This window comes from Suillus clintonianus, assembly GCF_016758775.1.
Source record: "Suillus clintonianus strain FC179 chromosome Unknown DEU56scaffold_100, whole genome shotgun sequence".
Taxonomy (NCBI): domain Eukaryota; kingdom Fungi; phylum Basidiomycota; class Agaricomycetes; order Boletales; family Suillaceae; genus Suillus; species Suillus clintonianus.
In genome coordinates, this window is record NW_024539324.1 from 38,622 (window position 1) to 64,772 (window position 26,151).

The following is a 26,151-nucleotide window of genomic DNA, read 5'->3' on the forward strand; positions in this document are numbered from 1 at the left end:
GGGCAACAACTTGGATCAGCATGGCTCGAGCTCGAAGGAGGATCAAGACACTCACAGCCTTCGAAGAGCGGGCAACGATTTGGATGAGCATGGCTCGAGCTCGAAGGAGGATCAAGACACTCACAGCCTGCGAACAGTGGGCAACGACTTGAATCAGCCTGGCTCGAGCTCGAAGGAGGATCAAGACACTCACAACCTGCGAAGAGTGGGCAACGACTTGGATCAGCCTGGCTCGATCTCGAAGGAGGATCAAGACACTCACAACCTGCGAAGAGTGGGCAACGACTTGGATCAGCATGGCTCGAGCTCGAAAGAGGATCAAGACACTCACGTCCTGCGAAGAGTGAGCAACGACTTGTATCAACATGGCTCGAGCTCAAAGGAGGATCAAGACACTCACAGGCTGCGAAGAGTGGGCAACGACTTGGATCAGCCTGGCTCGAGCTCGAAGGAGGATCAAGACACTCACAGGCTGCGAAGAGTGGGCAACGACTTGGATCAGCCTGGCTCGAGCTCGAAGGAGGATCAAGACACTCACAGGCTGCGAAGAGTGGGCAACGACTTGGATGAGCATGGCTCGAGCTCGAAGGAGGATCAAGACACTCACATACTGCGAAGAGTGGGCAACGACTTGGATCAGCATGGATCGAGCTCAAAGGAGGATCAAGACACTCACACGCTGCGAAAAGCGGGCAACAACTTGGATGAGCATGGATCGAGCTCGAAGGAGGATCAAGACACTCACAGCCTGCGAAGAGCGGGCAACGATTTGGATGAGCATGGCTCGAGCTCGAAGGAAGATCAAGAAACTCACAGCCTGCGAAGAGTGGGCAACGACTTGGATCAGCCTGGCTCGAGCTCGAAGGAGGATCAAGACACTCACAACCTGCGAAGAGTGGGCAACGACTTGGATCAGCCTGGCTCGAGCTCGAAGGAGGATCAAGACACTCACAACCTGCGAAGAGTGGGCAACGATTTGGATCAGTATGGTTCGAGCTCAAAGGAGGATCAAGACACTCACGTCCTGCGAAGAGTGAGCAACGACTTGTATCAGCATGGCTCGAGCTCAAAGGAGGATCAAGACACTCACATACTGCGAAGAGTGGGCAACGACTTGGATCAGCGTGGCTCGAGCTCGAAGGAGGATCAAGAAACTCACAGCCTGCGAACAGTGGGCAATGACTTGGATCAGCCTGGCTCGAGCTCGAAGGATGATCAAGACACTCACAGGCTGCGAAGAGTGGGTAACGACCTGGATCAGCATGACTCAAGCCCAAAGGAGGATCAAGACACTCACAAACTGCGAAGAGTGGGCAGTGACTTGGATCAGCCTGGCTCGAGCTCGAAGGAGGATCAAGACACTCACAACCTGCGAAGAGTGGGCAACGACTTGGATCAGCCTGGTTCGAGCTCGAAGGAGGATCAAGACACTCACAGGCTGCGAAGAGTGGGTAACGACCTGGGTCAGCATAACTCAAGCCCAAAGGAGGATCAAGACACTCACAAACTGCGAAGAGTGCGCAGCGACTTGGATCAGCATGGTTCGAGCTCAAAGGAGGATCAAGACACTCACATACTGCGAAGAGTGGGCAAAGACTTGGATCAGCATGACTCGAGCTCAAAGGAGGATCAAGACACTCACGTCCTGCAAAGAGTGGGCAACGACTTGGATCAGCATGACTCGAGCTCAACGGAGGATCAAGACACTCACTTCCTGCGAAGAGTGGGCAGCGACTTGGATCAGCATGACTCGAACGCGAACGAGGATCAACAGACGTACTACCTGTAAAAAAACACCCAACATATAAATGAGAGCAACTTTCGAACATTCCCATAATCTTACCCGAAGATGTGGAAACCAGTAACCCAATTCAGCTATTGCATCCTCAGATGAGATTTTCGCATCTGGGGCAACAAGCTCTCCAAGCGTCCTGGACGATAGTCAATAATGCTCGCGGCAGGCAAATGATGGGTAGATACTTCTCAACTGCATATCTCATGCAGAGTTCTAAGTTGGTCTGCTGAGTCGAGACGAATAATTGCTGAAGGACTCGATCGTCCAAAGTTCCAGCGGTCCGTTCGATGAGTGGCCCGCAATTAGCATCATCATTGTTCATGTCTAATGGATCAACAGTCATCATGTATCAGACTTCGATGATCTACAGCTTACCTGGGAGGCAGACGTGGCATTTTGGAGGCCGTCGGATGGTCTTTGGGTCGTATAGAAACTTGACTTGTGTCCCGTTCGCAAATGAGTCCTCGGCGTGCTTTGGGGCCAGTCGTTTGGCATCTTTCCTCGACATTCCGTTTTCTGTCAGTCGTGTGAATTCGGTAGCGTACAGTGCGTCGAATTTGGTAAATAGTACGATAACTGGAACTGAGGATCCAAGTCGCGAATCAGTCGATGATTAACGGACAGGTCCAAAGCTTACTGCTTCCAGTGTCGCAGCGGGAGAAGAATTTGACTTCGGCTTCAGTAAAACACCTGCTTGCCTGATCCATAGGTATGCAATACCTATGCCAAAGCAGTGAGCCAGTGAATGTCGCCAACTCGACCAATTACCATATAGCGTGAATTCGATCCTTCAAGTTTCCTTCCTTCGAACGGTCTGCGATAAATTGGTTCATCTTGTCATACTCGGATTCCCCGCCTGCTTCAAAGCCGCGCGAATCGTGAAAAATGAATCCTGGGTTGTTTCGGAATATCATTTCGTTTGCGATGTCGTGCTCTCCACGCTGAGAAAATGTCAGTTTATGTTGCCGACTAATGGTACACGTTACCTCTCTAGATGTTGTCAAAACAGCGGCATCGATCTGATGTCGATGAGACAGCTATAACTGTACTAGCATCATAATGCGCACCTTTTCCCCCGTGCTATTAAATATTTCAGGGTTCTCTTTTGTATTGCACACCCTCTGGAGGATGGTAGTTTTCCCTGCATTCGCTCTTCCTATGATGAGAATTCGAAAGCGATTGATCTTCTTTTTTATCTTTGAAGAATCCATGAAGAAAGGTAAATGGTAGCAATGGGACTGCGCGCTGGAGCGGTGAGAAATGTTCAGTGCTGAGAGTAGTAGACTTTTAACCGCTATCATCGGTGTGTGAGTTGTGTGAGTGCTCTTTGTAATGACTTTTAACCGCTCGGTGTGTGAGTTCTGTGAGCGCTCTTTGTAATGTAAGCTTGTGAAATCTAGATCTAGTGGGCAATGGGTTGTGCGTACGGGCCATGAGGCATACACAACTCGTCTCGGACCGAAGCCTGACGGCTGTACTGTACAAGCCTGTACATTGCAAAATAACGACATCCAACGAACCATATGCATGAGGCATACATGAACATGAGGAACCAGCAGGAACGTCAATGTCATTCTATTCAGTCTTCCTACAACTAAGTAGGTCAGACAAGTTTACCACCGGCGATCTGTTAAAACTTACAGTGTGTTGCATAAAAAACTGCGCAGTCGCATGTTTTTTTTCCACAGAGCCTATTTGTTCAGGCCAAATCATACCGAAAATACCCACAGTGTCGGTGTGACCAGTCACATCAAAGCCTCCTCACCTGTCTCAACAGCTTCGGGAGCGCATCATCACCTGGCGCTATGAGTTTGCTCGCAGATTGCAGCACTCGCTGGATGCTCCGAACGATTCCAGAAATCTCTCTAGTGAGAGCACGAATCTGCAAAGCATTAGGTGAGGCTGTGACTGGTCACGAGGTATTTTCGGTATGATTTGGCCTGAGCAAATAGGTACAAATAGGCTACTGTAAGGCCTTGATGCATTCGCAAGGAGAACAACTTACTGCCCATGCTAATTGATCATCTTGTGTAGTACCTCCTAGAGTCCTAGTTGACTGAGCAAGGCTAAATTGCCTGCGCTTGGAAGTATGTTACCTGTAGTTAATACATTCAGTGGATCGCTCCGCATCCATTAATCAACTTTAATTTCACGCGTATCACCAACCTTCGAGATCGCAGTCTGAGACACTGACAACGGATGGTGCAGTCAGTCCATTAAATTCGTTCAAACTAGACACCTATATGTACAAACACAATCTGCTGTTCCAGCGGAATCTTCTTGCGTAACGATTTCATAGCTTTGTGCAATGCTACCGCAGCGCGCGTGCAGTCCAATCTCCCCGAACCATCAATCAGATGTTCATAAAACACAGAAACAACCTGGCGTGCAACGTCGTCGTCGACAGTCCACATGGAACCGATCACGCTGCGAAATCCAGAGAATTGCATCGCCGCAGCGAGATTAATTGCTTCATCTGGGCTCGACTTATCACCCACGGTAGTGTGGCAAGCCGATAAGAATGCAAACTCCGGGTTCTGCCAGTGAGATCGGATGATCTCCCTGATCTTTAAAGGCCCGTCGCGCATTGCGAAAGAAGATTCAAATGGGTCTTTCGGATTTGGTATTCCATGGCAGGCCAGGTGAAGCCACTGATTCTGGCCCAATGCGTCGAATGCTCCTTGCACTGTCGCATCACTGTCCTCGAGCGATGTGAAGGATACAACGGGTGCGAGACGCTGAGCGACGACGGCTAGCTCAGAAGCGACACATTTAAGTTCTGTCCCCCCGTCCGGGTTTGCTTGACCAATGGCAACAAAACGTTGTGTAGAGGCATCTCGAGAAAGCTGCTGTCTCGCGCGAATGAGTGTCGTCAAGGTTGGGGTGTAAGAGGAGATGTAAAAGCGAGACAAATTTAGGCTCTTCTTCTCGTAGAGTCCTGCTGCGTGTAGAGGAAGCAGAGTGAACTCGGCGGTGGGACACCACCAGATGCGTGAACCAGGGAGAATCAATTCCCCGAGAACTTGAACCACTGGGCCAACAACTTTATTCCAGAGCTTGCGGAGGACGCTGACAATCTTGAGTAATTCAAGTTTAGGATCGGATGAACCAAAACCCTTCGCGAGGGATTGGAACTCTAAGGACAGCTTTAGGACTTCGGTTTGTGTGATATCAAGTGGAACGTGAATAGGATCTTGGGCACTCGTGATAATCAAGGCATCGCAGCTGTACTTGCTCGCGTTGACGATAATGACCGGTCCGTCTTCTGCCGCCTTCTGCAAGTATGAAAACAGCGGAGGCAGGAGAAAACGGGAAAAATGAGGTAGCATGCGGATGCGTGAGACGACGTCGTCCCATTGCATGGTCATCTGTCGGATGTGTTGGGACTGGTCTTCAGTAGACTTATCGAACGCGTTGCGAAGGTGAAGGCTGAGCTGCTTGAACTCTGCTGCCAAGGTGGCGCCGGTGTCACCTGACATGGAAAGTTCATCCAGTGGTGTGCGGAAGCGAGCCAACTGGGTCCAGAATACTGCACGGCCTTGTTCTACCAGTTCGACAGCAGTAGTGAAAGAACCATTACGAACACTGCACGAAAACGCATCCGTTGCAAAGGATGATAAAGCCCCCTTGACCGCATCGAAATGGCGTGAGGAGGACGATAGAGTGGCAACGTGTTGATCGAGGAATCTTAATGTAGTTTGATAGGCTAGCAAGGCAGAATCGTGGCGGAACTGCTCCGCAGAGGTAGCCCATGACTTGGCAGCATTAATATTGCTAAGAGAAACTGTATGGGATACTTGGGGGAGTTGTAAATAAAGCCCAAATGCTTCGTCCAAGTCCGGCAATAGACCCAGTTGCTCGAATCTAGTACAGAGGCTGAGAGCCAGGCTGAGTAGAGACGTGGATCGATGAAAATGGTCAAGGGGATAGAGTTCCAGTGCAGCCCGATGAAGCTCAATGACCTCATCGAGGTCAGAGAGGTCAACGACCTCGTCAAGGTAAGGCAGGACACCCCGCTGTTCAAATCTGGTTTCAAGGCTACCAGCAAGATTGCCAAGAGATGCGGCCCGGTCAGAATGGCCAGGTGGACAGAGTTCCAGTGCAGCCCGATGAAGCTCAATGGCCTCATCGAGGTCGGACAGGACATCATGCTGAAGGAATCTGGATTCAAGGCTGATAGCAAGGTTGTTGAGAGACACGGATCGATCGGAATGGCCAGGCGGACGGAGCTCCAATGCAGCTCGATGGAGCTCAATGGCTTCATCGAGGTCAGACAAGACACCCCGCCGCAAGAATCTGGTTTCAAGGCTAACAGCGAGGTCGTTGAGAGATGCGGATCGATCGGAATCGCCAGGGGGACGGAGCTGAAGTGCAGCCCGATGGAGCTCGATAGCCTCATCGAGGTCCGACAGGACGCCACGCTGCTTGAATCTGGTATAATGGCTGATAGCAAGGTTGTTGAGAGACTTGGATCTACCAGAATGGCCAAGGGGACAGAGTTCAAGTGCAGCCCGATGGAGCTCAATGGCTTCATCGAGGTCAGACAGGACGCCCCGCTGCTGAAATCTGGCTTGAAGGCTGCCAGCAAGGTTGTCGAGAGACGTGGATCGATCAGGATGGCCATAAGGACGGAGTTCCAGTGCAGCTCGATGGAGCTCAATGGCTTCCTCGACATCAGACAGGACACCCTGCTGCTTAAATCTGGAATAAAGGCTGGTGGCAAGGTTGTTAAGAGACGTGGATCGACCAGAGTGGCCAGGGGGACGGAGCTCAAGTGCAACCCGATGAAGCTCAATGGCCCCATTGAGATCAGACAGGACACCTCGCTGCTTGAATCTGGCATGAAGGCCGACGGCAAGGTTGTTGAGAGAATAGGATCGATGAGAATGGCCAGGGGGATAGAGTTCAAGTGCAGCCCTATGAAGCTCGATGACCTCATCGAGGTCAGACAGGACGCCTCGCTGCTCGAATCTGACATAAAGGCTGCTGGTAAGGATGTTGAGAGACTTGGATCGATCAGAATGGCCAGGGGGAAGAAGTTCCAATGCAACCCGATGAAGGTCGATGGCTTCATCGAGGTCAGACAGAACGCCCTGCTGCACGAATCTGGCTTGAAGGCTAAGGGCGAGGTTGAGAAAGGTGAATCGATCAGAATGGCCAGAGGGATTGTGTTCCAGCGCAGCCCGATGAAATCCGATAGCTTCATCAAGGTCAGACAGGACGCCCTGCTCCTTGAATCTGTCACGAAGGCTGATGGCAAGATTGTTGAGATATGCGGAATGAATAGGATGGGAAGGGGGAAGCAGCTCCAGTGCAGCTCGACGAAGCTCAATAGCCTCATCTAGGTCAGGCAGGGTGCCCCGCTCCTTGAATCTGTCACGAAGGCTGATGGCAAGGTTGTTGAGAGACATGGATCGATCAGAATGTCCAGGGGGACGGAACTCCAGTGCATCTCGATAGAGCTCGATAGCCTCCTCGAGGTCAAACAGGACGCCCCCCTGCTTGAATCTGTCACGAAGGCAGCTGGCAAGGTTGTTGAGAGACTTGATTCGTTCGGAATGGCCAGGGGGACAAAGCCCCAATGCAGCCCGATGGAGCTCAATTACCTCATCGAGGTCAGACAGGATGCCCCGCTGTTCGAATCTAGATTGAATGTGAACGGCAAGGTTGTTGAGGGACCCGGATCGATCGGAATGGCCAGAGGGACGGAGCTCCAGTGCAGCCCGATCAAGCTCGATGGCCTCATCGAGGTCTGACAGGACGCCCCCCTGCTTGAATCTGGCATGAAGACTGATGGCAAGGTTGTTGAGAGATGAGGATCGATCAGAATGGCCAGGGGGACGGAGTTCAAGTGCGGCCCGATAGAGCTCAATAGCCTCATTGAGGTTGGACAGAATCCCCCGCTGCTTGAATCTAGTATAGAGGCTAATGGCAAGCTTATGGAGAAATGCAGATCGGTCGGAATGGCCAAGGGGACAGAGTTCCAGTGCTGCCCGATGAAGCTCGATGGCCTCATCGAGGTCGGACAGGACGCCCCGCTGCGTGAATCTGATTCGAAGGCTAACGGCAAGGTTGTCGAGAGACTGGAATCGACGAGGATGACCAGGGGGACAGCTCCGCAATGCCACTCGCAACTCCTCCACATCGTCTGCTACATTCATAACACAGCATAGTGACTGCCCCATCTTACTATTAAGTGTCTCGCTTGTGAGTATGCGATCGAGTGAGACAAGGGATGAATACGCACAAAACGAGCAGAAGTCTGAGCACCAAGACAGAGGGGAGCTGCGAAGGCAATCGGTAGCTGTCCAATGCACAGCGATGAGACCTCGACTGACGAGCGCTGGTATATATTTATAACCTGTTGACATTGACAGGAGAACTCCGCATTGAAACACAAATACCGATACCGTGGCATGCGCTCGAGGTGAGTCCCAAATCGCAATTGGGTTGTAGTACCGTTGTACGACGTTGTCAGATTGAGGAGACTACACATACCGTAGACTATCGTAGTATGTCCATGTGAGACCCTCCGTGCGATGAGGACCCAGTAAGAGGTTGACGGTATCGGATATGGTGTAATGGTTAACATTACCGCCTCTCATACTGAGGGTTCGCGGTAGCTCGGGGTTCGATTCCCCGTATCCGAACGTCCGTTTTTTGAGGTGAAAATATTTTAAATGGTGATGTAATAATCACGTGACAGCAGAGAACATTGAACGCGTCGACGCGCTGAGCTACTCGCGACTCTGAGCATGGCAACTGGTCGTCGCTCTCCTTCTCCGGAACCACCTGGCCCGCAACCAATAAGGAGACTTCACGAGTCCCTCATCAACCGAATCGCAGCAGGCGAAGTCCGTTCTGGCTTACTAGTGGCAGTACAGACGCGAATACTGATGAAAGTCACTTTTAGATCATACACAGACCTGCTTCTGCGTTAAAAGAGCTGCTCGAAAACAGCCTCGATGCCGGGTCTACCTCAATCCAAGTCATTGTCAAGGATGGTGGTATGAAGCTGCTTCAGATTCAGGACAATGGTTGTGGCATTCGTGTATGTATTTGCCAGATTCGCATTGAGGTATTCTATTGAGCCTGTTCGAAGAAAGACGACCTGCCCTTGCTCGCCGAGCGTTTCACTACCTCCAAGCTGTCCACTTTTTCCGACCTCTCCAAGTTGACTACTTATGGGTTTCGTGGGGAGGCTCTTGCATCGATATCTCATGTTGCACACCTGACAGTGATCACGAAGACCAAGTCAAATAACTGTGCTTGGAAGTACGCATATAATCAATTGTTCAAAGAATAAACACACCCTGACGGGAATCCTGTAGGGCTGCTTATGCTGACGGTGTTCTCGTCCCGTCGAAAGCGGGATATACACCAGACCCGAAACCTTGCGCTGGGAACAACGGAACCACCATCATAGTATGTTCCGAAGAAAGTCAACCAGTTCTTTCTCATCTCACAATTCACCACAGATTGAAGACATGTTCTACAATACACCTACTCGACTATCTGCTCTCCGAAGCTCCTCTGAAGAATACGCGCGAATACTTGACGTCATGACCAAATATGCTGTGCACAATTCCAAGGTGTCATTCGGGTGTAAAAAGGTGTGTTGCCTCAAATATTGTCGGTGACATGTAATAAGTGTATCGTGTAGTCTGGTTCTATGAGTCCTGAACTCTCGACCCCATCCTGTTCAGATACTTCACAAGCCATTCGTCAGCTATATGGTCATTCCATAGCCAAAGAGCTTCTGCATGTCTCAACGTCTTCTGTTTCAAATGATAGTACAGAGGTGGACGATCCGGAAGATCCGGAAGCATGGTCGGCAGAAGCATACTTCACTAACGCAAACTACCAAGGCAAGAAGACCGCGCTATTGTTATTCATAAATCGTCGGTTTTTGCCGTTACTGTGCTTCTATCTTACAAACTCTGACGTGTGTTTCCTGCAGACCGTCTCGTGGAATCACAACGTATAAAACGATCTATTGAGAGCACATACAGCGGTATACTGCCAAAAGGTTCTTCTCCTTTCGTGTATTTGAGGTAAGACCAAATCCTACCAGTGAGATATGAAAATAATGGATTCGCGCAGCATCAACCTAGACCCACGATCTGTGGATGTCAACGTGCATCCGACCAAGCGCGAAGTCCACTTTTTGAATGAAGAAGCCATCATCGAGCGAATATCGGATGCCATTCAGCAGAAGCTCGCTGGTCAAAGTCAGTCACGGGTGTTCGAGTATCAGGTACAAAGAAAAATATACTCTGCGTCCGTGCTCTAAATATTTTCATTGACAGACACTACTCACTGGAGGCATAGCACAATCAGGATCACGGAAGGGCAAGGAAAAAGCGAGTAATGTCGATGAAGCGGAAGGAGGTGATGAGGGACCAGAGGATGATCGTCGGGCATCAGGAAATCAAGGTAAGCGTTTGCGTAAATCTTCAGCCGGTTGCCATTTGAGAATTTTGTTCAGCAGTGAAGAAGGTGCTTTCTCAGCACAAAGTCCGGACCTCCCTGCAAGACCGCACACTAGATTCGATGATTCCGGTCACTGACCCGTCGAGAACTGAGTCCGATGAGCCCGTAACAGCCATCCGGTTACGAGACATCAAAGAATCGACGTGCCATTTTGCATCTATAACAGAACTCAGGCGTCTCGGTATCAAACGCATACACCGCGGTGGGCTATGGATTACTTTCGCGACGAAAACGCTCTCACATAAAAACCGTAGACCTGACTGAAATAATCAAGAAGCATACATTTGTCGGCGTGATTGACCTGTCCAGGTGTCTAACGTTGATTCAACACAACAAGAACCTTTACATGGTCAATCACGCTGCACTAGCGTACGTTGTTGTGCTCCTTCGAAGACCTGTGCTGACGTAGATATTGCAGGGAGGAGATGTTTTATCAGCTTGCGTTGTTGCAATTTGGAGACTACAACCGACTCAGACTTGATCCCTCTCCATCTCTTCGAATGCTCGTCAAGTTTGCAGTCGATGCGGAAGAAGACACAGAACGCAGCGGCTTGAGCAAGGACGAGATTGTCGATGTATAGTCAGATTTTAGCGCTTTTTGGCAGGTACACTGAACGTCCTTTCACAGCGAATCGTCAAGACCTTGATGGACCGACGAGAGATGCTGCTCGAGTATTTCTCTTTGGACATTTCAGAGACTGGTGATGTTAAGACGCTTCCACACCTCCTTCGCGAGTACACCCCTAACCTCGACAAGCTACCCATGTTCCTCATGCGTCTTGGACCTCAGGTACGCTCCAACGCCATATTGTCGTTTCACCGATACCAAGTCGCCATAGGTCCTCTGGGAGTCTGAGCAAGAGTGCTTTGGCACTTTCATGCGTGAGCTAGCGTACTTCTACTCGCCAGCCCCACTGTCCGTCGTCTCAGCGCCCACCTCTGACCAAGATGGACAAGAAAGCCAGAAGGCCGAGGCATGGCGCATACAAAATATCTTATTCCATGCGATGCGCAAGTATCTGGCAGCTCCCAAGTTCCTGTTGGACAACGACGTCGTGCAGGTGGCAAGCTTACCAGATCTTTACCGGGTCTTCGAACGCTGTTAGACTTGATAAACTTATACTGCAATTTCTATCCGTGAATGCTGGTACATAACTCTAGAGCTGCCATAATGTACGTGGACTACAATGTTTCCGTAATGCATCAATAACAACGAAAGCGTGGTAAAACTAAGTTAATACAGTCCCTTGCCATTGGGAGCGGTACGGTAAAAGGATGGAGAGTCATACTTGAATGCGTCAACCTCGGACTCAGTATCAGACTCGTCACTGGAGTCGTCTGAAAGGTCGCGTGATCCACCGATCTGGAACACGTCTCCGAATGGAGTCTGAGGAAGGTCGTCGGAGTCGTCCGTAGACCTAGCCAGGATGGAAGCGACTCTGTCCTCCAGCTGCTGACTTGGTAGGAGTCGCGTCTGAGGCTTGGTCTTCTGGAAGAACTCGCTTAGCTCGTGTAGGTCCTGAACCAGGACTCCCAAGTCTTCATCAAGCTCATCCTCGAAAAGGGGTTCTTGTACCTCTGGTTGGAAGTGAACGGTAGATATACGTGATGATGTCGTGAACATAAGTGCGACCGCAAGGACGTTGGCGCGACATTGGGCTTGTCGGTGTTGCACACGTGCGATGCACCAGCCAGAGTCTTCCGGAACACCAAAGATGTCTGTCTCATCCGCGCCAGCAAGTGCTGAGACGTGCATGCTCATGCGAAGGACCTGTTTAGCTGTGAGTCCTCCAGTGATCTTCGTCGGCTCCTCCAACACATCAAGAGCTTGCGTTGCCAAATCTCCTTCCACCAGCCGCAATAAGGGCATTAGATGCTCTGTGCCCAACGACTGCAAAGCACGTTGCTGAAATAGGACTTTCAGCACGTGCATTGAATATATCTGAAGCCATCTCTCCTTGTTGAGCACCAGGCTCAACAACAGAGTAGCAATATCGCTCCAGTCATCGGGCGGGTAGTGGTCACGTAGACTGCCAATGGACTGACGAAGGAAATCATCTTTGGTTCTGAACCGACGCTTCACGAAGGAAACCATGATCCGATTGATGCTCTCCAGACCATCTTCATCAGCCAAGTCCGCGATCGAAGAACAGAAGTCGTTTAGAGCTTCATCATGCTGGTCATTACACATGGCGTTCATGCACCATGGTAGGGACAAAGTAAAGAGGTCTCGGAGCCAGTTTTGGGGAGAGTCGAACAATTTGGCGCACTTTAGCTTGGCCAGTCTCCTAAGAACCATGAACGTGTCATCTAGAGTCGTTGCAGAACGCAACCCGCTCAAAAGGGCTTGCTGCAATCCGATGGACCCGTTCCAATCCCGAGGGCGCTGGGCAAGGATGAGGTCTGCAATGTGGGGGACGTCCAAGTCAATCCGATCGAGGAATGCAGCCAACAGTTTGATGGCTTGCGTGTACTCGGTTTCTGCGCTAGTTGTCAGCACTGCATACGTTGTCCAAAAAAGACGAGGAAGCAGTGTGCCGTCGAGCTCATCCAGTGTAACCATATAGGTGATGGTGCGAATGACTTCCGCCGAAAAAGCCTGTCTTTCTGGATCCACATCCGCTATGGAAACAGATAAACGGCTCAGCAACTGATCCAGCGCGGCATGACTCAAAGGCAGTTTCAACACGCGGAGCACCTGTAAAGAACGAAGCGCGAGACTCCGCATGTTGCACAGCTCCACATACGCTAGCGCCAGACTGCCTACAGTCTGTTCCAAGGCTGGAACAAGGGGCTGGAGCATGGGAAACACCTGTGAGAACAGAGCGCTCATTCGAGTTTCCACGATATCGCTGGCATCATCGTCCTTCCAAAATATTGAATCTCCCTGGTCCTCCAAAGCGCTAATTTGCGCTACTAATGCAGAGCAATTGGACTGTACGAGGCCTGGAACACAAACACGCAAGAGCTGGAAGAGCATCCCACGCGCCCTGATCCTCATAAGAGGGACACGGTGGTCAAGATTGGGAAAGATCGCCTGCAGAATGACCGGTATGGAAGTGACATGCGTCCACTGTCCTTCCATTGCAGCAGACCCCAGTAAGATCAACGCGTACTGCGCCGGTCCTAGTAGTATCTTTGGCTGCTCTTCCGCAAACTGAGCATTCAAGTCAGACCACAGCTCGAAGTCTTCTGCGCCGGGAGGCTCCTTCAGCTGGTGATCAAGGGAAGGGACCATGCGTTCCGGCTCGCAGTAGTAGCAGAGAAGCTCGTAAACTTGCAGTGCAGCAGCAGAACGCGAAAGACATGCTACGACGGTGGAGGCGCAATCAACGAATGCGGAGGTGGCTACCTTGAGAGCTTGATTGATGAGGAAAGTTACGGTAGCCGCTCCGTAGGTCTCGTTGGGGTAGTCTGCGAACCGCGTCCATATTGCGGCAACTTGCTCGAAATGACTCTCGTTGTATCGCTTTGTGAGGGTGAGGAGATGATACAAGATACGACTGCTGGCTGGGGATGGATGTAAACGCGCTTCGTTGTCAGGATCAAGTGTGAGTTGTATGTTTGGGACCCAAGACTCGAGGCTCTGCAATAGTAGAAGGGCAACCCTCTCATTTCCGCCACGAGGCATGCGCATCAGTAAGGTAGTCATTTCCGTAATCACATCATTAGCGTGATTGGGATGCTCGCCGGAGAGACGTTCGGTGACTAGTCGATGTGCATGCAAATACACACTACTTGAAGGATTGGCAATCATAGCCTCAAATTCACCAAAAGACAGGACACCAGAGGAATGCTCATGCATGGCCTCGAGGAGCATAAGAGACTTTCGTCTAATTCCAGAATTGGCGTGACAGAGGTTGGTCAAACCCAAGCATATGATTTGGGCGAAAGTGTATGAGCCGACATCCACGTCGCACGCGACCTCGGACAGAACCTCGAAAAAGGTAGAGCTGCTGGACGACGAATCATTCGAATCGATAAATGAGCGTCGGAGGACTTCGCCTAGCAACGTTTTATCCACTTTTCCGGAGGAAATAAGGGAACGAAGAGCTTTTCTGCAAAGGAATGAGCAAATGGTACATCTAGAAAGAGTGAATAAGCACCTTCCACATGCTACGACCTGAGGGTAAGAAGATTGAAAGACATGATGAAGGCGGTCCAAGATTTGAACAGCTTCCAGAGGTTTCGGAGGGTCCTGAGGGCGATCCGTGGGTGATGATGAACCTTTAATTTCAGAAGGATAATATGCCCTTTGCTGCTACCAGGTCAGCTGTAAGGAATAACACATGGAAAGATATGCTTACGCAAAGGGCAGCGAGGGCACCCAAAGCTGCGTTAGAAAGCAGTTTAGTCTCGTGCTGAAACCGTTCGGCAGAGTCTGACTCGGCTTGTGGGTCATTCACAGCCGCAGCCGCAGCTCTTTGCATGAGGATGTGTCGCTGCTTTGCTGATTCGGACTGAACACCATACTGGCACCATTCTTCACACAGCCTGTAAAGAGTTGTATATGTATAGGGTGAAACGAATCGCTCCGAGTCAGCGAGGTTCGCCAGACTATCGAAGAACCGTTCGACCAAACCGCAGAAATAGCGGCGCAGGCGCTGGAGTGCGTAGTTGTCACGATTCTCTGCAGTAACGAGGAAGGTTTGCATATTCCGGATGAATTTGAGGGCACATGATATTGCATCTTGCTTTGCGGAAGATCTTTGATGCTGTAGCTGAGGAGCAGTGAGGAAGTAGATACGAGCAACGGCCGAGTGTAGACGAGCTTGACGTCGTGATCGTCCAATCGACCCTGAAGATCCAGATTTCGACCGGGCGTCATCATAGAATTGACGGAAAGCAAAGTGATTCAAATCCTCCAAAAGCGACGAGAACCCACTGGAAGGGAAAGAGCTGATGCTGAGTACAGCAGCATCACGAAATGGGGCGTATTCCACATCTAAGAATGGTGTCAGATACCTGAAGAGGGAGCGTGTGGTTGTCATCCGATCGCGCTCGTCCGAAGGGGCTCGTGAATGTTCTCGACTAGCTTGGACGGGAGCACCACCACGGCTATCAGATACAGTGGCCGTAGCACACAGGATTTTGATCCACAGATACCATTGATCAATTAGGTTCATGTTGTCTTTGACTTGCTTGTACCCGTCTTTATCGACAGAGCCTGGCGCACGAGAGGAGCCGGCCGGCAATCGTCCGCTGAGAGTCGAGAGACCAGCAAGGTGCAACATCGAAGGATGGTAGCGAGATGCTGCAGCCTCAATCATTGCGCGGCAGTCCGCCGCAACTTTCAACAATTGCTGGAACGAGGCTTGCATGAAGTTAGGGAACACACATCGCCATATTTTCTTGTCCTTGTCATAGTTGCTATCGGCGATCCTCAGCAATACATCCTTTCGCCCAGCCCGCCTCCACTGTTGCAGACGATCCAACTCCGAGCTGTCTAATAACTCGTCAAAGCCCTGGAAATGGGGGTTCTCGCGAGCATCACAATCAAGGAGTTCGTTCAGAAGCATCGAGGAACCCGCATGAGCACCCTCGTCCGCGTCTACATGAGCAACGAACGGTGCGAGTATGCGGATGAGCTTGACCCCTGCACAACGGACGGTGGAAGCTTCGTGCGACAACAGAAACAGTGCACCCGCGGTAATCCCATCCCCTTGAAGGGCAATGGCCTCCTTTTCACCAGCTGTGATGTCCGCCTTGGGTTTCTGAAGAATACTTTTGACCCAACCTTCCACCAGACTGATCCAGAAGTTCAGAAGCCGACTACTCTCAAGGACAAGCCGTGCACCGGTTCCCTCCCGCCCAACATAGGCAGGATCAAATAGGAAGGTCGTGAAGTGGCACAAAACTGCAGGCGCATACCGCCCATCAGCCATAAAGCGCCTCAACGCCGCTGCTGCCGCTTCTCCGATCCGAGGCTCAACATGGATAAGACCGCGGATGAGCATATTGATAGCCTCCGTGAGTGGCAAAGAGGCGTGTAAACAGCGCGGCCACGATTGCAAACATGTCTGCAGCATAGATATCTGGGACACGAGATGGTTGGGGTAGGCAAAGGATCCTTCAGGACGACGACAGATGACAATATTGTGAGACTCTTCATGGACAGAGTTAAACCGCGACAGCGACCACTGTTCGTCAAAGATAGACATTTGACCCACAGACTGGCTGGCTGACCGCGCGATCGCGGTGATGACAGCGCCATACCTGTCAAGCAGCTCTTGAACACCATGCCTGGATACCACTACAGCCGGAAGAGCGTCGGAAGATGAAGGATAATCATCCCAAGATGGGACAGCAGTGAAGTCGACACTAGACGGCCACGTAGGAGCTGGTTCCTCACGTTCGAAGGCGTTCAAGGTCAAAAGGATAGCTTGGGATGATACAGCAACGCGCTCAGGAGCCAATATACCCATGAGATTACTCGTGGACGCGGAATTCACGACAGCTTCCTGGAGTAAATCCATGCAGAGTCCCAACCCATAGTCGAAATAACGCGACAGAATAAAATGCACGATACAGATGAAGGGTTCAAGGTGTTCCTCATGATGGAAAATTGATGACCGTCCAGCAGGGAATATATGTTTGAGGAGGGAGTCCAACTTGGCAGTACTCGTCGCTAACGGCTCTTGGCATCGGTACAGGTATGTCCAGATTAATCGGACGATCCCGTTCAAGACAGGAATCCGATGAGGCTTCTCCTGAACCAGAAGTCAGCAAGACAAGCGTCTGACTAATTGGAATCGAAATCGAACCTTCATCTTCGACAATCCATACTCAAAGCAAGACGTCCAGTTACGGAGGAAGTATTGATGAGGTGCAACGCAAAGGCTGGTGACAGCCAACGGGTAAGCAATATGCCAATACCGCGGCTTACTCATCATCTCCTTAGCTCGGGGATAGATTCTTTCGATCGCCTTTTCCCATTGTGGATGATTGACTTCGGCCTGCGCCGTCTTGATGCCATGTTAGCGTGGATCGGTACTAGTCAGGGAGTATGACATACCTTTCCGATGGGATGCAATAGACGAGTCAACGTATCAGCAAAAGCGATCTTGAACCGAAGACCATGCGCATTCGCAAAGGACTTGGCTATTAACTCTAAAAACTCGGCTCCTTCCTCAAATGCCTCTGGGGGCCATACCTAGCTGACACATGAGCACAACAAGACGAAGAGTAAGATGGTTCTCACTCTCAGCTGAACATGACGGAGCCCCTTCACTAGATGCTCGTACTTCGTATCGAGATCCTTCGCCACCTGACCATTGGCCACAGGCTCGAGCTCGCCAAGAAAACGATCCGTGACACTAACGAAGCTGGTAGAGAGTTAGTTCGGATGCTTGTGCGGGACAATGCAATACTCACCGAACGTTTGCCAAGTGTCCGAGCAGCGTGGCATACAGTTCAGCATTGAGCCGATGATTAGCTGACTGGGCAAGGAGCTTCAGATCCGGTCTCTTGAACTGCTCAAACGTTGTTTCCTCCAAGGTAAATCCTAGCGCATCACCTAGTGCGTCTTTGGACAAAACGGACAAAACCGCAATTAAAGCGCGACACATGATATATATCAACGCCAGCGAATTTCGTTCATTCAGCGAGGTAGACGGTTCTTGAACTCTCGCACCACGTGTCCATAAAGGCGATTGACTGGCGTGATACTTAAGTATGTCGGCACTGACATTTTCATTGTGACTGCGTCTCCAGCGCCTAATGGAGTCTATGACGGGTTTTGGATGTTTTTGAGCAATCTTTCCCAAAGAGCCCATCAGGTCATCAAACTTTGGATCCAGAGAGGGACCCATGAAGTCCGACAATAAGGGTTCGTGATCCTAAGGGAACGTGAATGACATGTGACCGACCAATATCAAAGGAAAAGGAAATACCAGTGTTTCGCGAAGGAACACGTCCATCTTCGCCTCTGCAAGAGTAGCAAACCGAATGAAAACGGCATGCAGAGCATAATCAGATGGCATCTTAAGACCCGATGGCACTTGGTCATCTTCCTCCATTATTGAGGGCCCATCACTACTAAATACCTGAGCACCAAATGCATCGGGCACACGGGGAACGGGAGGAGGAGAGGATGAGTAAGGGAATCCATGGCCATGATCGCTCCCTGTGTCCGAATTGTGAAATATAGACCCGGATTGAGAATGATGAGATCTTGCAGTGGAATGCCCTCTTGCCCTTGAGGGAGCACGGGGACGTGGTTCGCTAGATCCAGGTGTCGGAGGCCGAGGATGAGGCGGACTTGTAGCATTGAACGTCTTATTAGACGTCAAGGTGGGATGAGGCAAGGACGAAGTCGAGCGGTTTGAAGGGGTTTTTGAGAATAGGGTATGCTTGGTGGTCTAGTGGAGGTAATGGTGGTACATCGGTGTTCTTCTTGAATGCGTTTCTAATGGATGCAAAAGATGGCTTCTTGGAGAACGGAGAGCTTGCAGTTATGGAAGGTTGAGTCGTGTGTGAGCTCTTGCCAGTCTGACGAACAGGTTGCGAAATAAAAGAATCCTCTGACGCTGCAGAATCGCCACGACTATGAAAGTAGCTTCGGTCGCTACGCTCTGGAAGTGCAATGGGAGTCATGATAGTTGGTGAATCTGGGCCTGATCCTGCATTTCCGAATGCACCAAAGCCATGTCCTCCAGACCTGCCGAAGGGTATGGGGGTGGACTGGAAGTCACCATCATCAAAATCTGAGCAATTTAGCATTAAAATCTTCTAGCGAAGTAGATACATGTGCTCTAACCTGGTATTGTAATCTGTAATACGCCCTCGGAGCTCATGATTCACTGCGAAAGTAGTGTCCGTGCGGTCAGCAATGAGTTCTTCAGGGAGGTCGTGAGGCGGAAGCAGCCAGAGTAATTTGATGATGGCAGGTGAGGCTCCACACACTAAGGGGTTTGCACGTCCTATCCAAGGCCCTGCCCACTGCGTTTGACGACCGTCGACAAGTCCAATGAACCAGTGATCTGAGCCTAGACACAAGGGCGTGCGTGACCGTGAGAATATCACGCATAAGGAGGTATTGGCTATACACGGTCAGCATCTACAAGAACTTAAAATAAATTGTGGTTCGGTGTCTATTGCGTCCACCTTCATGTTGCGCGTTTTGTCTCTACCATTTGAGCAATTCGCGTCATGCTGTGTTGCCGCCGTGTCACGGTCAACACACACGGCCTTATCAAGAGTGAGAACGCGGAGAGACACACTATGCTTGCAAACGAACAACCGTCCTTGTAGTATGGTAAGCCTGCGGCTGGTTTCAACTTGTTAGTTTTGCTTACTTCTCTGTTGTTTGCAAAAGACCTTTTTGTCAAACCTGCGGCTTCGCGCGCTTGAGTAAGTTCAATCTTCTTGGTGGATATGAACATTGTACAACTTAACTTTATGCAACCACTGGCAGCTTGTAGATCACGCGAACGCATAGTAAGAAGGAATGATATGGTCTGTCCACTAGGTCCCTTTGACCTGACTCCTGAAAAGCCCCAGAATCATGTGGCTGTCTGACTGTCTAGTCTGGACTCTCCACTCTGCAACACCTTGCAACACCATCCTGACCTCTACATTCACAACGTGTCCTTAAGTCGGGCTCACGTGTTGCAACCTGTGATGAGAATGTCAAACATGTGCCATGCTTCAAACTTGGCAGCAGGGATTAGTGGACATTGTCCAGATTTGCTGATGTTACGTACGTGTATTGATGTCACTCATAGTCTTCACCACATCGCCCATCACGTATTCCATGACTCAATTCCTAGCCTCTTTCCTGGCGCCGTCGACACTCTTCGCATGCTAACCAAACTCAGTGATCGAAACAACATACGTGTGAAGTCATTTTTAACCCATGAACGTACACCGAAGTAGGACACCAACATACGTGGCATTCCGTGACACCTGAGAGGAACCATCACCATTACTCGACTAATGACCAGGCGCCACAGCTAGAAATGTCTGGGTGTGAAGCATCGTCTTATAAAGGATAAAGCTGACTTGTCGCTTGGCCAGCAGGGCCATATTATTGCTCCCCCTGGATCACTCATCAGTGAGTCGGGACTCAGGAGAGGACCGATCAAAGGACCTAACCAGTGACAGGTCCTCAATTGGTGCACCATTGGGACTGTCTTGAAAGGGGTTCCAGCACTTCCCGTGAATTATGTGGGGTCATTGCGGATGTGTGGTTTAGTCACCCACCCTCTTTGGGACCTTGCTCGTGTGGCATCCCCTTCGTGAGTCTTATGAAATTAGAAACCGAAGATCGTAGTCTCGTCATTACAGACAACCGCAACTATATATTGAGATGCAGCATGGTACACGTTGGCCATCAGCTAAATATCCTCCATTCACTCACCCTCTCGTACGGCGGACAGATTACGTCCCCGAAATATCCAATCACGAATAATACTTTAGACTTATCTCTCTCCATAGGTTGTGGCCCTGCCCACTGCGTTTGACGACCGTCGACGAGTCTGTTGAATCAGCAGTGATCTGAGCTAGACACAAGGGCGTGCGTGACCGTGAGAACTTCACGCATAAAGAGGTATTCCGATTCGCGGTCATGCTGCTATAAGTTCAACCTGACGCGGTACTTGCCAGACGGTGTTAGGCCTGCAAGTTGTGGCGTCAAGTTGGTTGCACGATATATCTACATGGCCAAGTACTATGATGAGATACCTGAATTTCTCATCGAATGGATCAAGAAGCAGCACATGTTCTGGGTGGCTTCGGCTCCCCTGAGTCCTGACGGACATGTCAATCTCTCCCCAAAGGGCACAGCGGATTGCTTTCATGTCGTCAACTCTCATCGAGTTTGGTATCAGGATTTGACTGGGAGCGGTGAGTGTCACGTAGATCAGTTTTCTTCCTAGTCAACTGTGCGAGCAAGGAGTGGAAACGATTTCCCATATCAGGGAGAATGGTCGCATGACGATCATGTTTAATGCCTTCGAGGGTCCTCCCAAGATTTTGAGATTGTTTGGAAAAGGTACTTGCAAGCCGATGATTCTTTGTCTTGCTTCTTCTAACACCCAGTGTAGGAACTGTATACGAATATGGCACACAAGAGTACGAATCTCTTATTCCTCCCGAGACTCGGAAGCCGGGCTCTCGAGCAGCTATCGTCATGGATGTATATCAGTGTCAAACGGTAACCTATCTCTTATCTATTCCGGTCTCTTTCAGTCTAACAGTTCTGCTAAGACATGTGGATTTGCTGTTCCAATTTATGAGTTCGTTGCACATCGCACCCAACTCCTCCGAATGGCCGATATGGTAGAATCATGCGACCGCGCCTCGGACGCCTCGTCCTCCCCAGAGATCGATCAGAAGGGTATAAAAGCTTACTGGGCAAAAAATAACTTCAGAAGTTTGGATGGCTTGCCTGGTCTGCTCACGGCATCTGATTCCAAAGTAACGCCTATCGGTAATTTTGACAAGGAAAGTCAAAGGCCGAAGTTGCACCGTTCGTCTTCGAGAGAGGGGAGCGCTCAGAGCAGTGGTGTAGATCTAGCCATTGGTTTTGCCCTTGGTGCGTTGGTCGCTACTGCCCTTCTTTACATCCTCTCTGCCACCGCAAAATTTGGTATGTCCACCACCCGAGCTTAGCTTGATGCATAGCGCTCTTTACGTTTGGTATAATGTATGTCATTGTACTCGTCATTGCACTTTATATCGCTGCGTTGAAACAACTGGCTTCGCGTACCCTTGATATCATTGAAACATTATCCAGTCTAGTGGTATGCACGTTCTTGTGTAACACGAGATGGTAGACATATGTTGACAAGTGGTTTATCAAGTTACCTTTCGTCAGTCATGTGCGTGCTACTCATTTGTTTTGATGGAGCGATGCCTAGTAAGAGGACTAACCAGTTAACCCTCACCTAGTCCCCCCTAGTCTGACCTACAGAAGAAAGTCAGACATTTCTTCCATCTGATGTAATACTCAACGGCACGGCTGAAATGACTCACCCCATGACCAGATAGTGACCTCAAGAGGTTATAATTAAGTTCTTTCAAACACCGATAGGACCCTAACCAGCGTAATACTTATACTTGGGTCGGCAGGCACCAAGCTGGAGATAAGTAATCCCCATGGCTAAGTATTACGATGAAATACCTGAATCTCTCATCGAATGGGTCAGGAAACAACACATGTTCTGGGTGGCTTCAGCTCCGCTGGGTCCCAACGGACATGTAAATGTCTCCCCAAGGGCACAGCGGATTGCTTCCATGTTGTGAACTCTCGCCGAGTTTGGTATCAGGATTTGACTGGAAGTGGTGAGCGTCTCAGTGAATGATTTTCATCTTATTCAAACTGTGGGGGAAAAGGTGTTGAAACTATATCTCATATCAGAGAGAACGGTCGCATAACGATTCTATTTCACTCCTTCGAGGGGCCTCCTAGGATCTTCAGGTTATATGGGATAGGTACAAGACAAGATTATTTCCCATGTGTCACTTACATGCTAACAACCATTGTAGGCACTGTATACGAATATGGCACGCAAGAGTATGAATCTCTTATTCCTCCTGAGACTCGGAAACCGGGGTCTCGTGCTGCTATCGTCATTGATGTATACCAGTGTCAAACGGTAGTACCTCTGATCTACCCAGTTTCTGTAATTGAGTCTGACAATTCCGCTAGTCATGTGGATACGCCGTTCCAATCTATGACTTCGTTACGCATCGCACTCAACTCCTCCGATCACTCGACATGAGAGAGTCACGCGACCGCGCTGTTGCCTTCACAGAGATCAATCCGAAGGGCCTTAGAGCCTACTGGATACAACAGAACCTCTCGAGCGTGGATGGCCTTCCTGGCCTGCTCACGGCACCTGATTCCAAAGTTACGCGTCTCAGCGTTTTTGATAAAGAAGGTCCAAGACCGAAGTTGCACCGTTTGTCTTCGAGGGATAGGAACACCCTGAGTGCGGCTTTAATGGTTGGTTTTGCACTCGGTGCATTGGTCGCTACTGCCCTTCCTCGCATCCTATCCGCCACTGGAAACTTTGGAATGTTTACCACCCGAGCTTAATATGTGGCATTAGTACGAATACCTCAAACCAACCGTTTTGTCCTTACACGTGGTAGATGTACTGAAACAACTAGAATTTACATACCCTTGAGACTGTCGGATTATCTCGCACGCTCTAGCTGTGCACTGCGATGATGCCCCAGTAATCCCCATCCCATTCGTCAAAGCTATGATGCCCCGACGGCTCAAGACATAGTCTCGGGAGTCACATACCCCTTATCTAATTTCTCCACATCTTCGTCCGTAGACTCACAGGAGGCCGAAGGCGGTATCACATCGTCGGGCAGGACAGCCTTCTCTACAAATGTGCCCCGAGCCGGGAACAACGTCGAGAGGACATAATAAACGACGAATGCCGACCAGAACTATCAAGAAAGGAGGAAGTAACAGTTAGTTGCGTGGATGAAATGTAGCCAGTGCACGCACTCCAAATATCCACCCAATGGCAAATAGATTATGGATACCTCCGACGTTGACGGACGGCTTGATAGAGTGAACGAGCCCAGGCATAGCTGGTGCGATGCAAATCACGAGTGTTGCCAAAGCTCGCCAGTTCTATCAACGAGTCTGAGCCACATTCGCAAACGCTAGCCAGCGGAATGAACTTACCACTCCAAAAGTATAGCGGTATCGACCATCGACTTGGTACATCGCTGGGACGTCAATTCGACCCCGATGGACCAACCAGTACTACAGAGCTTCACTCAGTTTAGTATGCACCGATGAAGATTAGATTACTTACATCGGCAATCATAATTCCAACGAATGGTCCGATGAAAATGGTGTAGCCACTAAGAAATGACAGGAACCCAGATGCTCTACAAATGAATCAACCAAATAAGAGAAAAAAATATCAAGTCAACAAACTTTGCTAGAACTTCCCAAGGACAGAATGCCCATCCACCGACGAATGCACATATCACTTGACCGCGTCGTATGTTGATGTATTTCGGAAAGCAGACTGTGAGGTCATTGGCAGCCACAAGGGCATTAGCGCTGATATTGGTCCCAACGGTTGTCAGAAGAAATGCGAACGAGGCAAAGAATGCTGCTGCTCGATTGTCCCATTGGTCGATCAGCCGTAGAGGATCCCACAGCGCCGAACCATAGAGGACAATCCCCGCGCTCGTCACGGCCAGTCCAGCAAACGAACAGAGCGTGAATGCAACTGGAATAATGATAGCTTGTGAATATTGTCTATGGTTTAATTCGAGTCAGGAGCAATGATTCGTACACCCCAACCGAAATGAACTAACGCTCTCTCATGCGTGGCATACCGCTGTTTGGATATCAACGTGGTGTATTGAAGGATGGGGTGTAGTCACAAACCGTGAAATCTGCTATGTTGACCGCATAGCCACAATAAAGACTCAGCGCACTATTGAGTGCTGTTAGCCAAGCCCAGGAGAGGTCAGATCCTTGCACTGTCGCATGCTGAGCAAATAGTCCGACTGAAGGGGGAACCTTTATAAACGCCCAAATGACCATAGCAAGCCAAGCAAAAGGGACGATCACACCCTTGACCATGAAGAGATAACGGATTTTCTGGGGAGACAGTAGCATGAATGGAAATTGGAGGAGCCAGTAAAGAAGATAGCACATCATGCCTGGCCACATCATTCAATCAGCAAAGTACGTGTGCTCGAACAATGAGCACTTGCCGACGCTGGTGGTGTTTGAAGAGGCCGGTATGTGATTCGGGACTTGGGCAATAGACGGCCATATGGCCTTCAGCATCTGAAAGATCATGCTGTTGAAATACATTATTCCTCCGCGGCAAGTAACGTACCTGATAGATACACTCAGAACCATTGTATGTCTGTTTTTTTAGCTTAAATGGAGCACCATGCATGAATTTAAAACACTACCTGAATTCCAAACCAAGACATGGCAATTATGCCCCGTGTAACAACAGGGAAGTAGCTGAACCAGAATCCGAAAGACGACCTGCTAAGGACCGAGAATGGAACCCTCAGACGGGTACCGATAGTCCCGGTGAGAAGGATCGGAACAGCCGTTATACAGTACGCAACAACAATGGCAGGCAAGGCCTGTCTCCTGTATACAGAGGGTCAATCCTGCTCAAAATACAATAGGTTTTAAACGTACCAAGAAAGACCAATAGCTAGCATTGAGCTCGCAACCTGTCTGACGTCAGCTCCTACCAGGTTGGCGCATCATTATTCGGACTCACCTCCCAGACAGCGATATTGCTGGCATCGGAAAACCAGTATGATACCTAGAAGACATTGGGGTTAATCTGAACTGTTCGGAAACTGGCCGCTGTCACGAACGTAACTCCAAGCACTTAGTACGAACAGACTGATCAGACTTGTTGGGAGATCACAGCAAGAAAAGTGACGCTTACCTCCACGTTCGAAAATGCAGAGGCGTAGGGTCCATATCATGATTGCTCCATCTATTATCAGTCGCAAACGCTGTACTCTCGAGCTCAAGCTCCCATGCTGAGAGCTTCAACCACTGAATGGGAGAAATGGTCATAAGAGCTGAGGGCGACATGGTATCTGACAACCGAGACAGCCCATTTCTGAGCAGGTATATACTGTGGACACTGGCATGCGTGTTCAGAGATATTTGTGTCTCGATAAGAACAAAAGAACGGTTTGCATCACAAGGGAGGAGGTATTTTCGTTCGGCTGATGAAAGGCCGCCCGATGACAATCCATGATAGAGTGACACCCACTGGTGGGGAACAGATAAGGTGGATGCGCTCAGAGTTTTTCGATTTCCATTGACCAAAGTTTTTGGGCGAGGTCAAAAAAGTCACTAATCACAAGCAACAGCCCGTTTGGTGGTAGGA

General features: G+C 49.9%; 7 protein-coding genes and 1 non-coding gene across 8 annotated transcripts; 4 read left to right on the forward strand and 4 right to left on the reverse strand.

Moving 5' to 3' along the window:
* Positions 1-367: 367 nt before the first annotated feature.
* DEU56DRAFT_710697 (uncharacterized protein) lies at positions 368-1,084 on the forward strand (the record flags this gene model as incomplete). The annotated part of the gene is made up of 1 exon (XM_041347486.1): positions 368-1,084. A coding segment is annotated over one exon (717 nt), but the record flags the coding sequence as incomplete, so codon positions are not given.
* An 802-nt stretch (positions 1,085-1,886) lies between these two features.
* Positions 1,887-3,006, reverse strand: DEU56DRAFT_923485 (uncharacterized protein; the record flags this gene model as incomplete). Its single annotated transcript, XM_041358530.1, has 6 exons — positions 1,887-2,119; positions 2,171-2,377; positions 2,433-2,515; positions 2,564-2,736; positions 2,782-2,814; positions 2,863-3,006. 6 exons carry the CDS (start codon positions 3,004-3,006, stop codon positions 1,887-1,889), a joined length of 873 nt encoding a protein of 290 aa, XP_041203930.1.
* Positions 2,903-8,392, reverse strand: DEU56DRAFT_904034 (CHAT domain-containing protein). Its single transcript, XM_041356659.1, has 11 exons — positions 8,134-8,392; positions 8,043-8,080; positions 4,045-7,984; positions 3,962-3,984; positions 3,801-3,870; positions 3,561-3,677; positions 3,437-3,454; positions 3,227-3,389; positions 3,145-3,156; positions 3,044-3,094; positions 2,903-3,020 (listed from the first exon to the last, which is right to left on the reverse strand). Exons 1-8 carry the CDS (start codon positions 8,164-8,166, stop codon positions 3,384-3,386), a joined length of 4,245 nt encoding a protein of 1,414 aa, XP_041203931.1. The 5' UTR covers positions 8,167-8,392; the 3' UTR covers positions 2,903-3,020; positions 3,044-3,094; positions 3,145-3,156; positions 3,227-3,383.
* Positions 8,363-8,445, forward strand: DEU56DRAFT_t99. The gene has a single exon. It is a non-coding gene; the product is annotated as a tRNA-Glu (tRNA).
* Positions 8,446-8,544: 99 nt separating this feature from the next.
* Positions 8,545-11,593, forward strand: DEU56DRAFT_38795 (histidine kinase-like ATPase). The gene is made up of 14 exons (XM_041345961.1): positions 8,545-8,649; positions 8,709-8,846; positions 8,898-9,070; positions 9,127-9,220; positions 9,274-9,408; positions 9,459-9,696; positions 9,756-9,849; positions 9,899-10,052; positions 10,105-10,231; positions 10,284-10,490; positions 10,543-10,657; positions 10,707-10,863; positions 10,917-11,078; positions 11,128-11,593. Exons 1-14 carry the CDS (start codon positions 8,551-8,553, stop codon positions 11,392-11,394), a joined length of 2,160 nt encoding a protein of 719 aa, XP_041203932.1. The 5' UTR covers positions 8,545-8,550; the 3' UTR covers positions 11,395-11,593.
* Positions 11,523-19,083, reverse strand: DEU56DRAFT_917140 (cell morphogenesis N-terminal-domain-containing protein; the record flags this gene model as incomplete). The annotated part of the gene is made up of 10 exons (XM_041357954.1): positions 11,523-14,346; positions 14,395-14,546; positions 14,596-16,998; positions 17,053-17,253; positions 17,304-17,441; positions 17,490-17,613; positions 17,663-18,126; positions 18,181-18,564; positions 18,599-18,993; positions 19,047-19,083. The coding sequence occupies 10 exons, from the start codon at positions 19,081-19,083 to the stop codon at positions 11,523-11,525; spliced, it is 7,122 nt and encodes a 2,373-aa protein (XP_041203933.1).
* Positions 19,084-20,876: 1,793 nt separating this feature from the next.
* DEU56DRAFT_974283 (uncharacterized protein) lies at positions 20,877-23,330 on the forward strand (the record flags this gene model as incomplete). Its single annotated transcript, XM_041359542.1, has 9 exons — positions 20,877-21,133; positions 21,183-21,281; positions 21,334-21,443; positions 21,497-21,878; positions 22,380-22,475; positions 22,514-22,573; positions 22,625-22,723; positions 22,778-22,887; positions 22,941-23,330. The coding sequence occupies exons 1-9, from the start codon at positions 20,947-20,949 to the stop codon at positions 23,328-23,330; spliced, it is 1,533 nt and encodes a 510-aa protein (XP_041203934.1). The 5' UTR covers positions 20,877-20,946.
* Positions 23,331-23,515: 185 nt separating this feature from the next.
* On the reverse strand, positions 23,516-25,850 carry DEU56DRAFT_744768 (NCS1 nucleoside transporter family; the record flags this gene model as incomplete). Its single annotated transcript, XM_041349103.1, is given in 15 exon segments — positions 23,516-23,695; positions 23,757-23,885; positions 23,940-24,020; positions 24,073-24,148; positions 24,198-24,527; positions 24,587-24,609; positions 24,660-24,937; positions 24,967-24,971; positions 24,988-25,067; positions 25,120-25,149; positions 25,199-25,388; positions 25,440-25,474; positions 25,525-25,569; positions 25,625-25,637; positions 25,699-25,850. The coding sequence occupies 15 exon segments, from the start codon at positions 25,848-25,850 to the stop codon at positions 23,516-23,518; spliced, it is 1,647 nt and encodes a 548-aa protein (XP_041203935.1).
* Between the last annotated feature and the right edge of the window lie 301 nt (positions 25,851-26,151).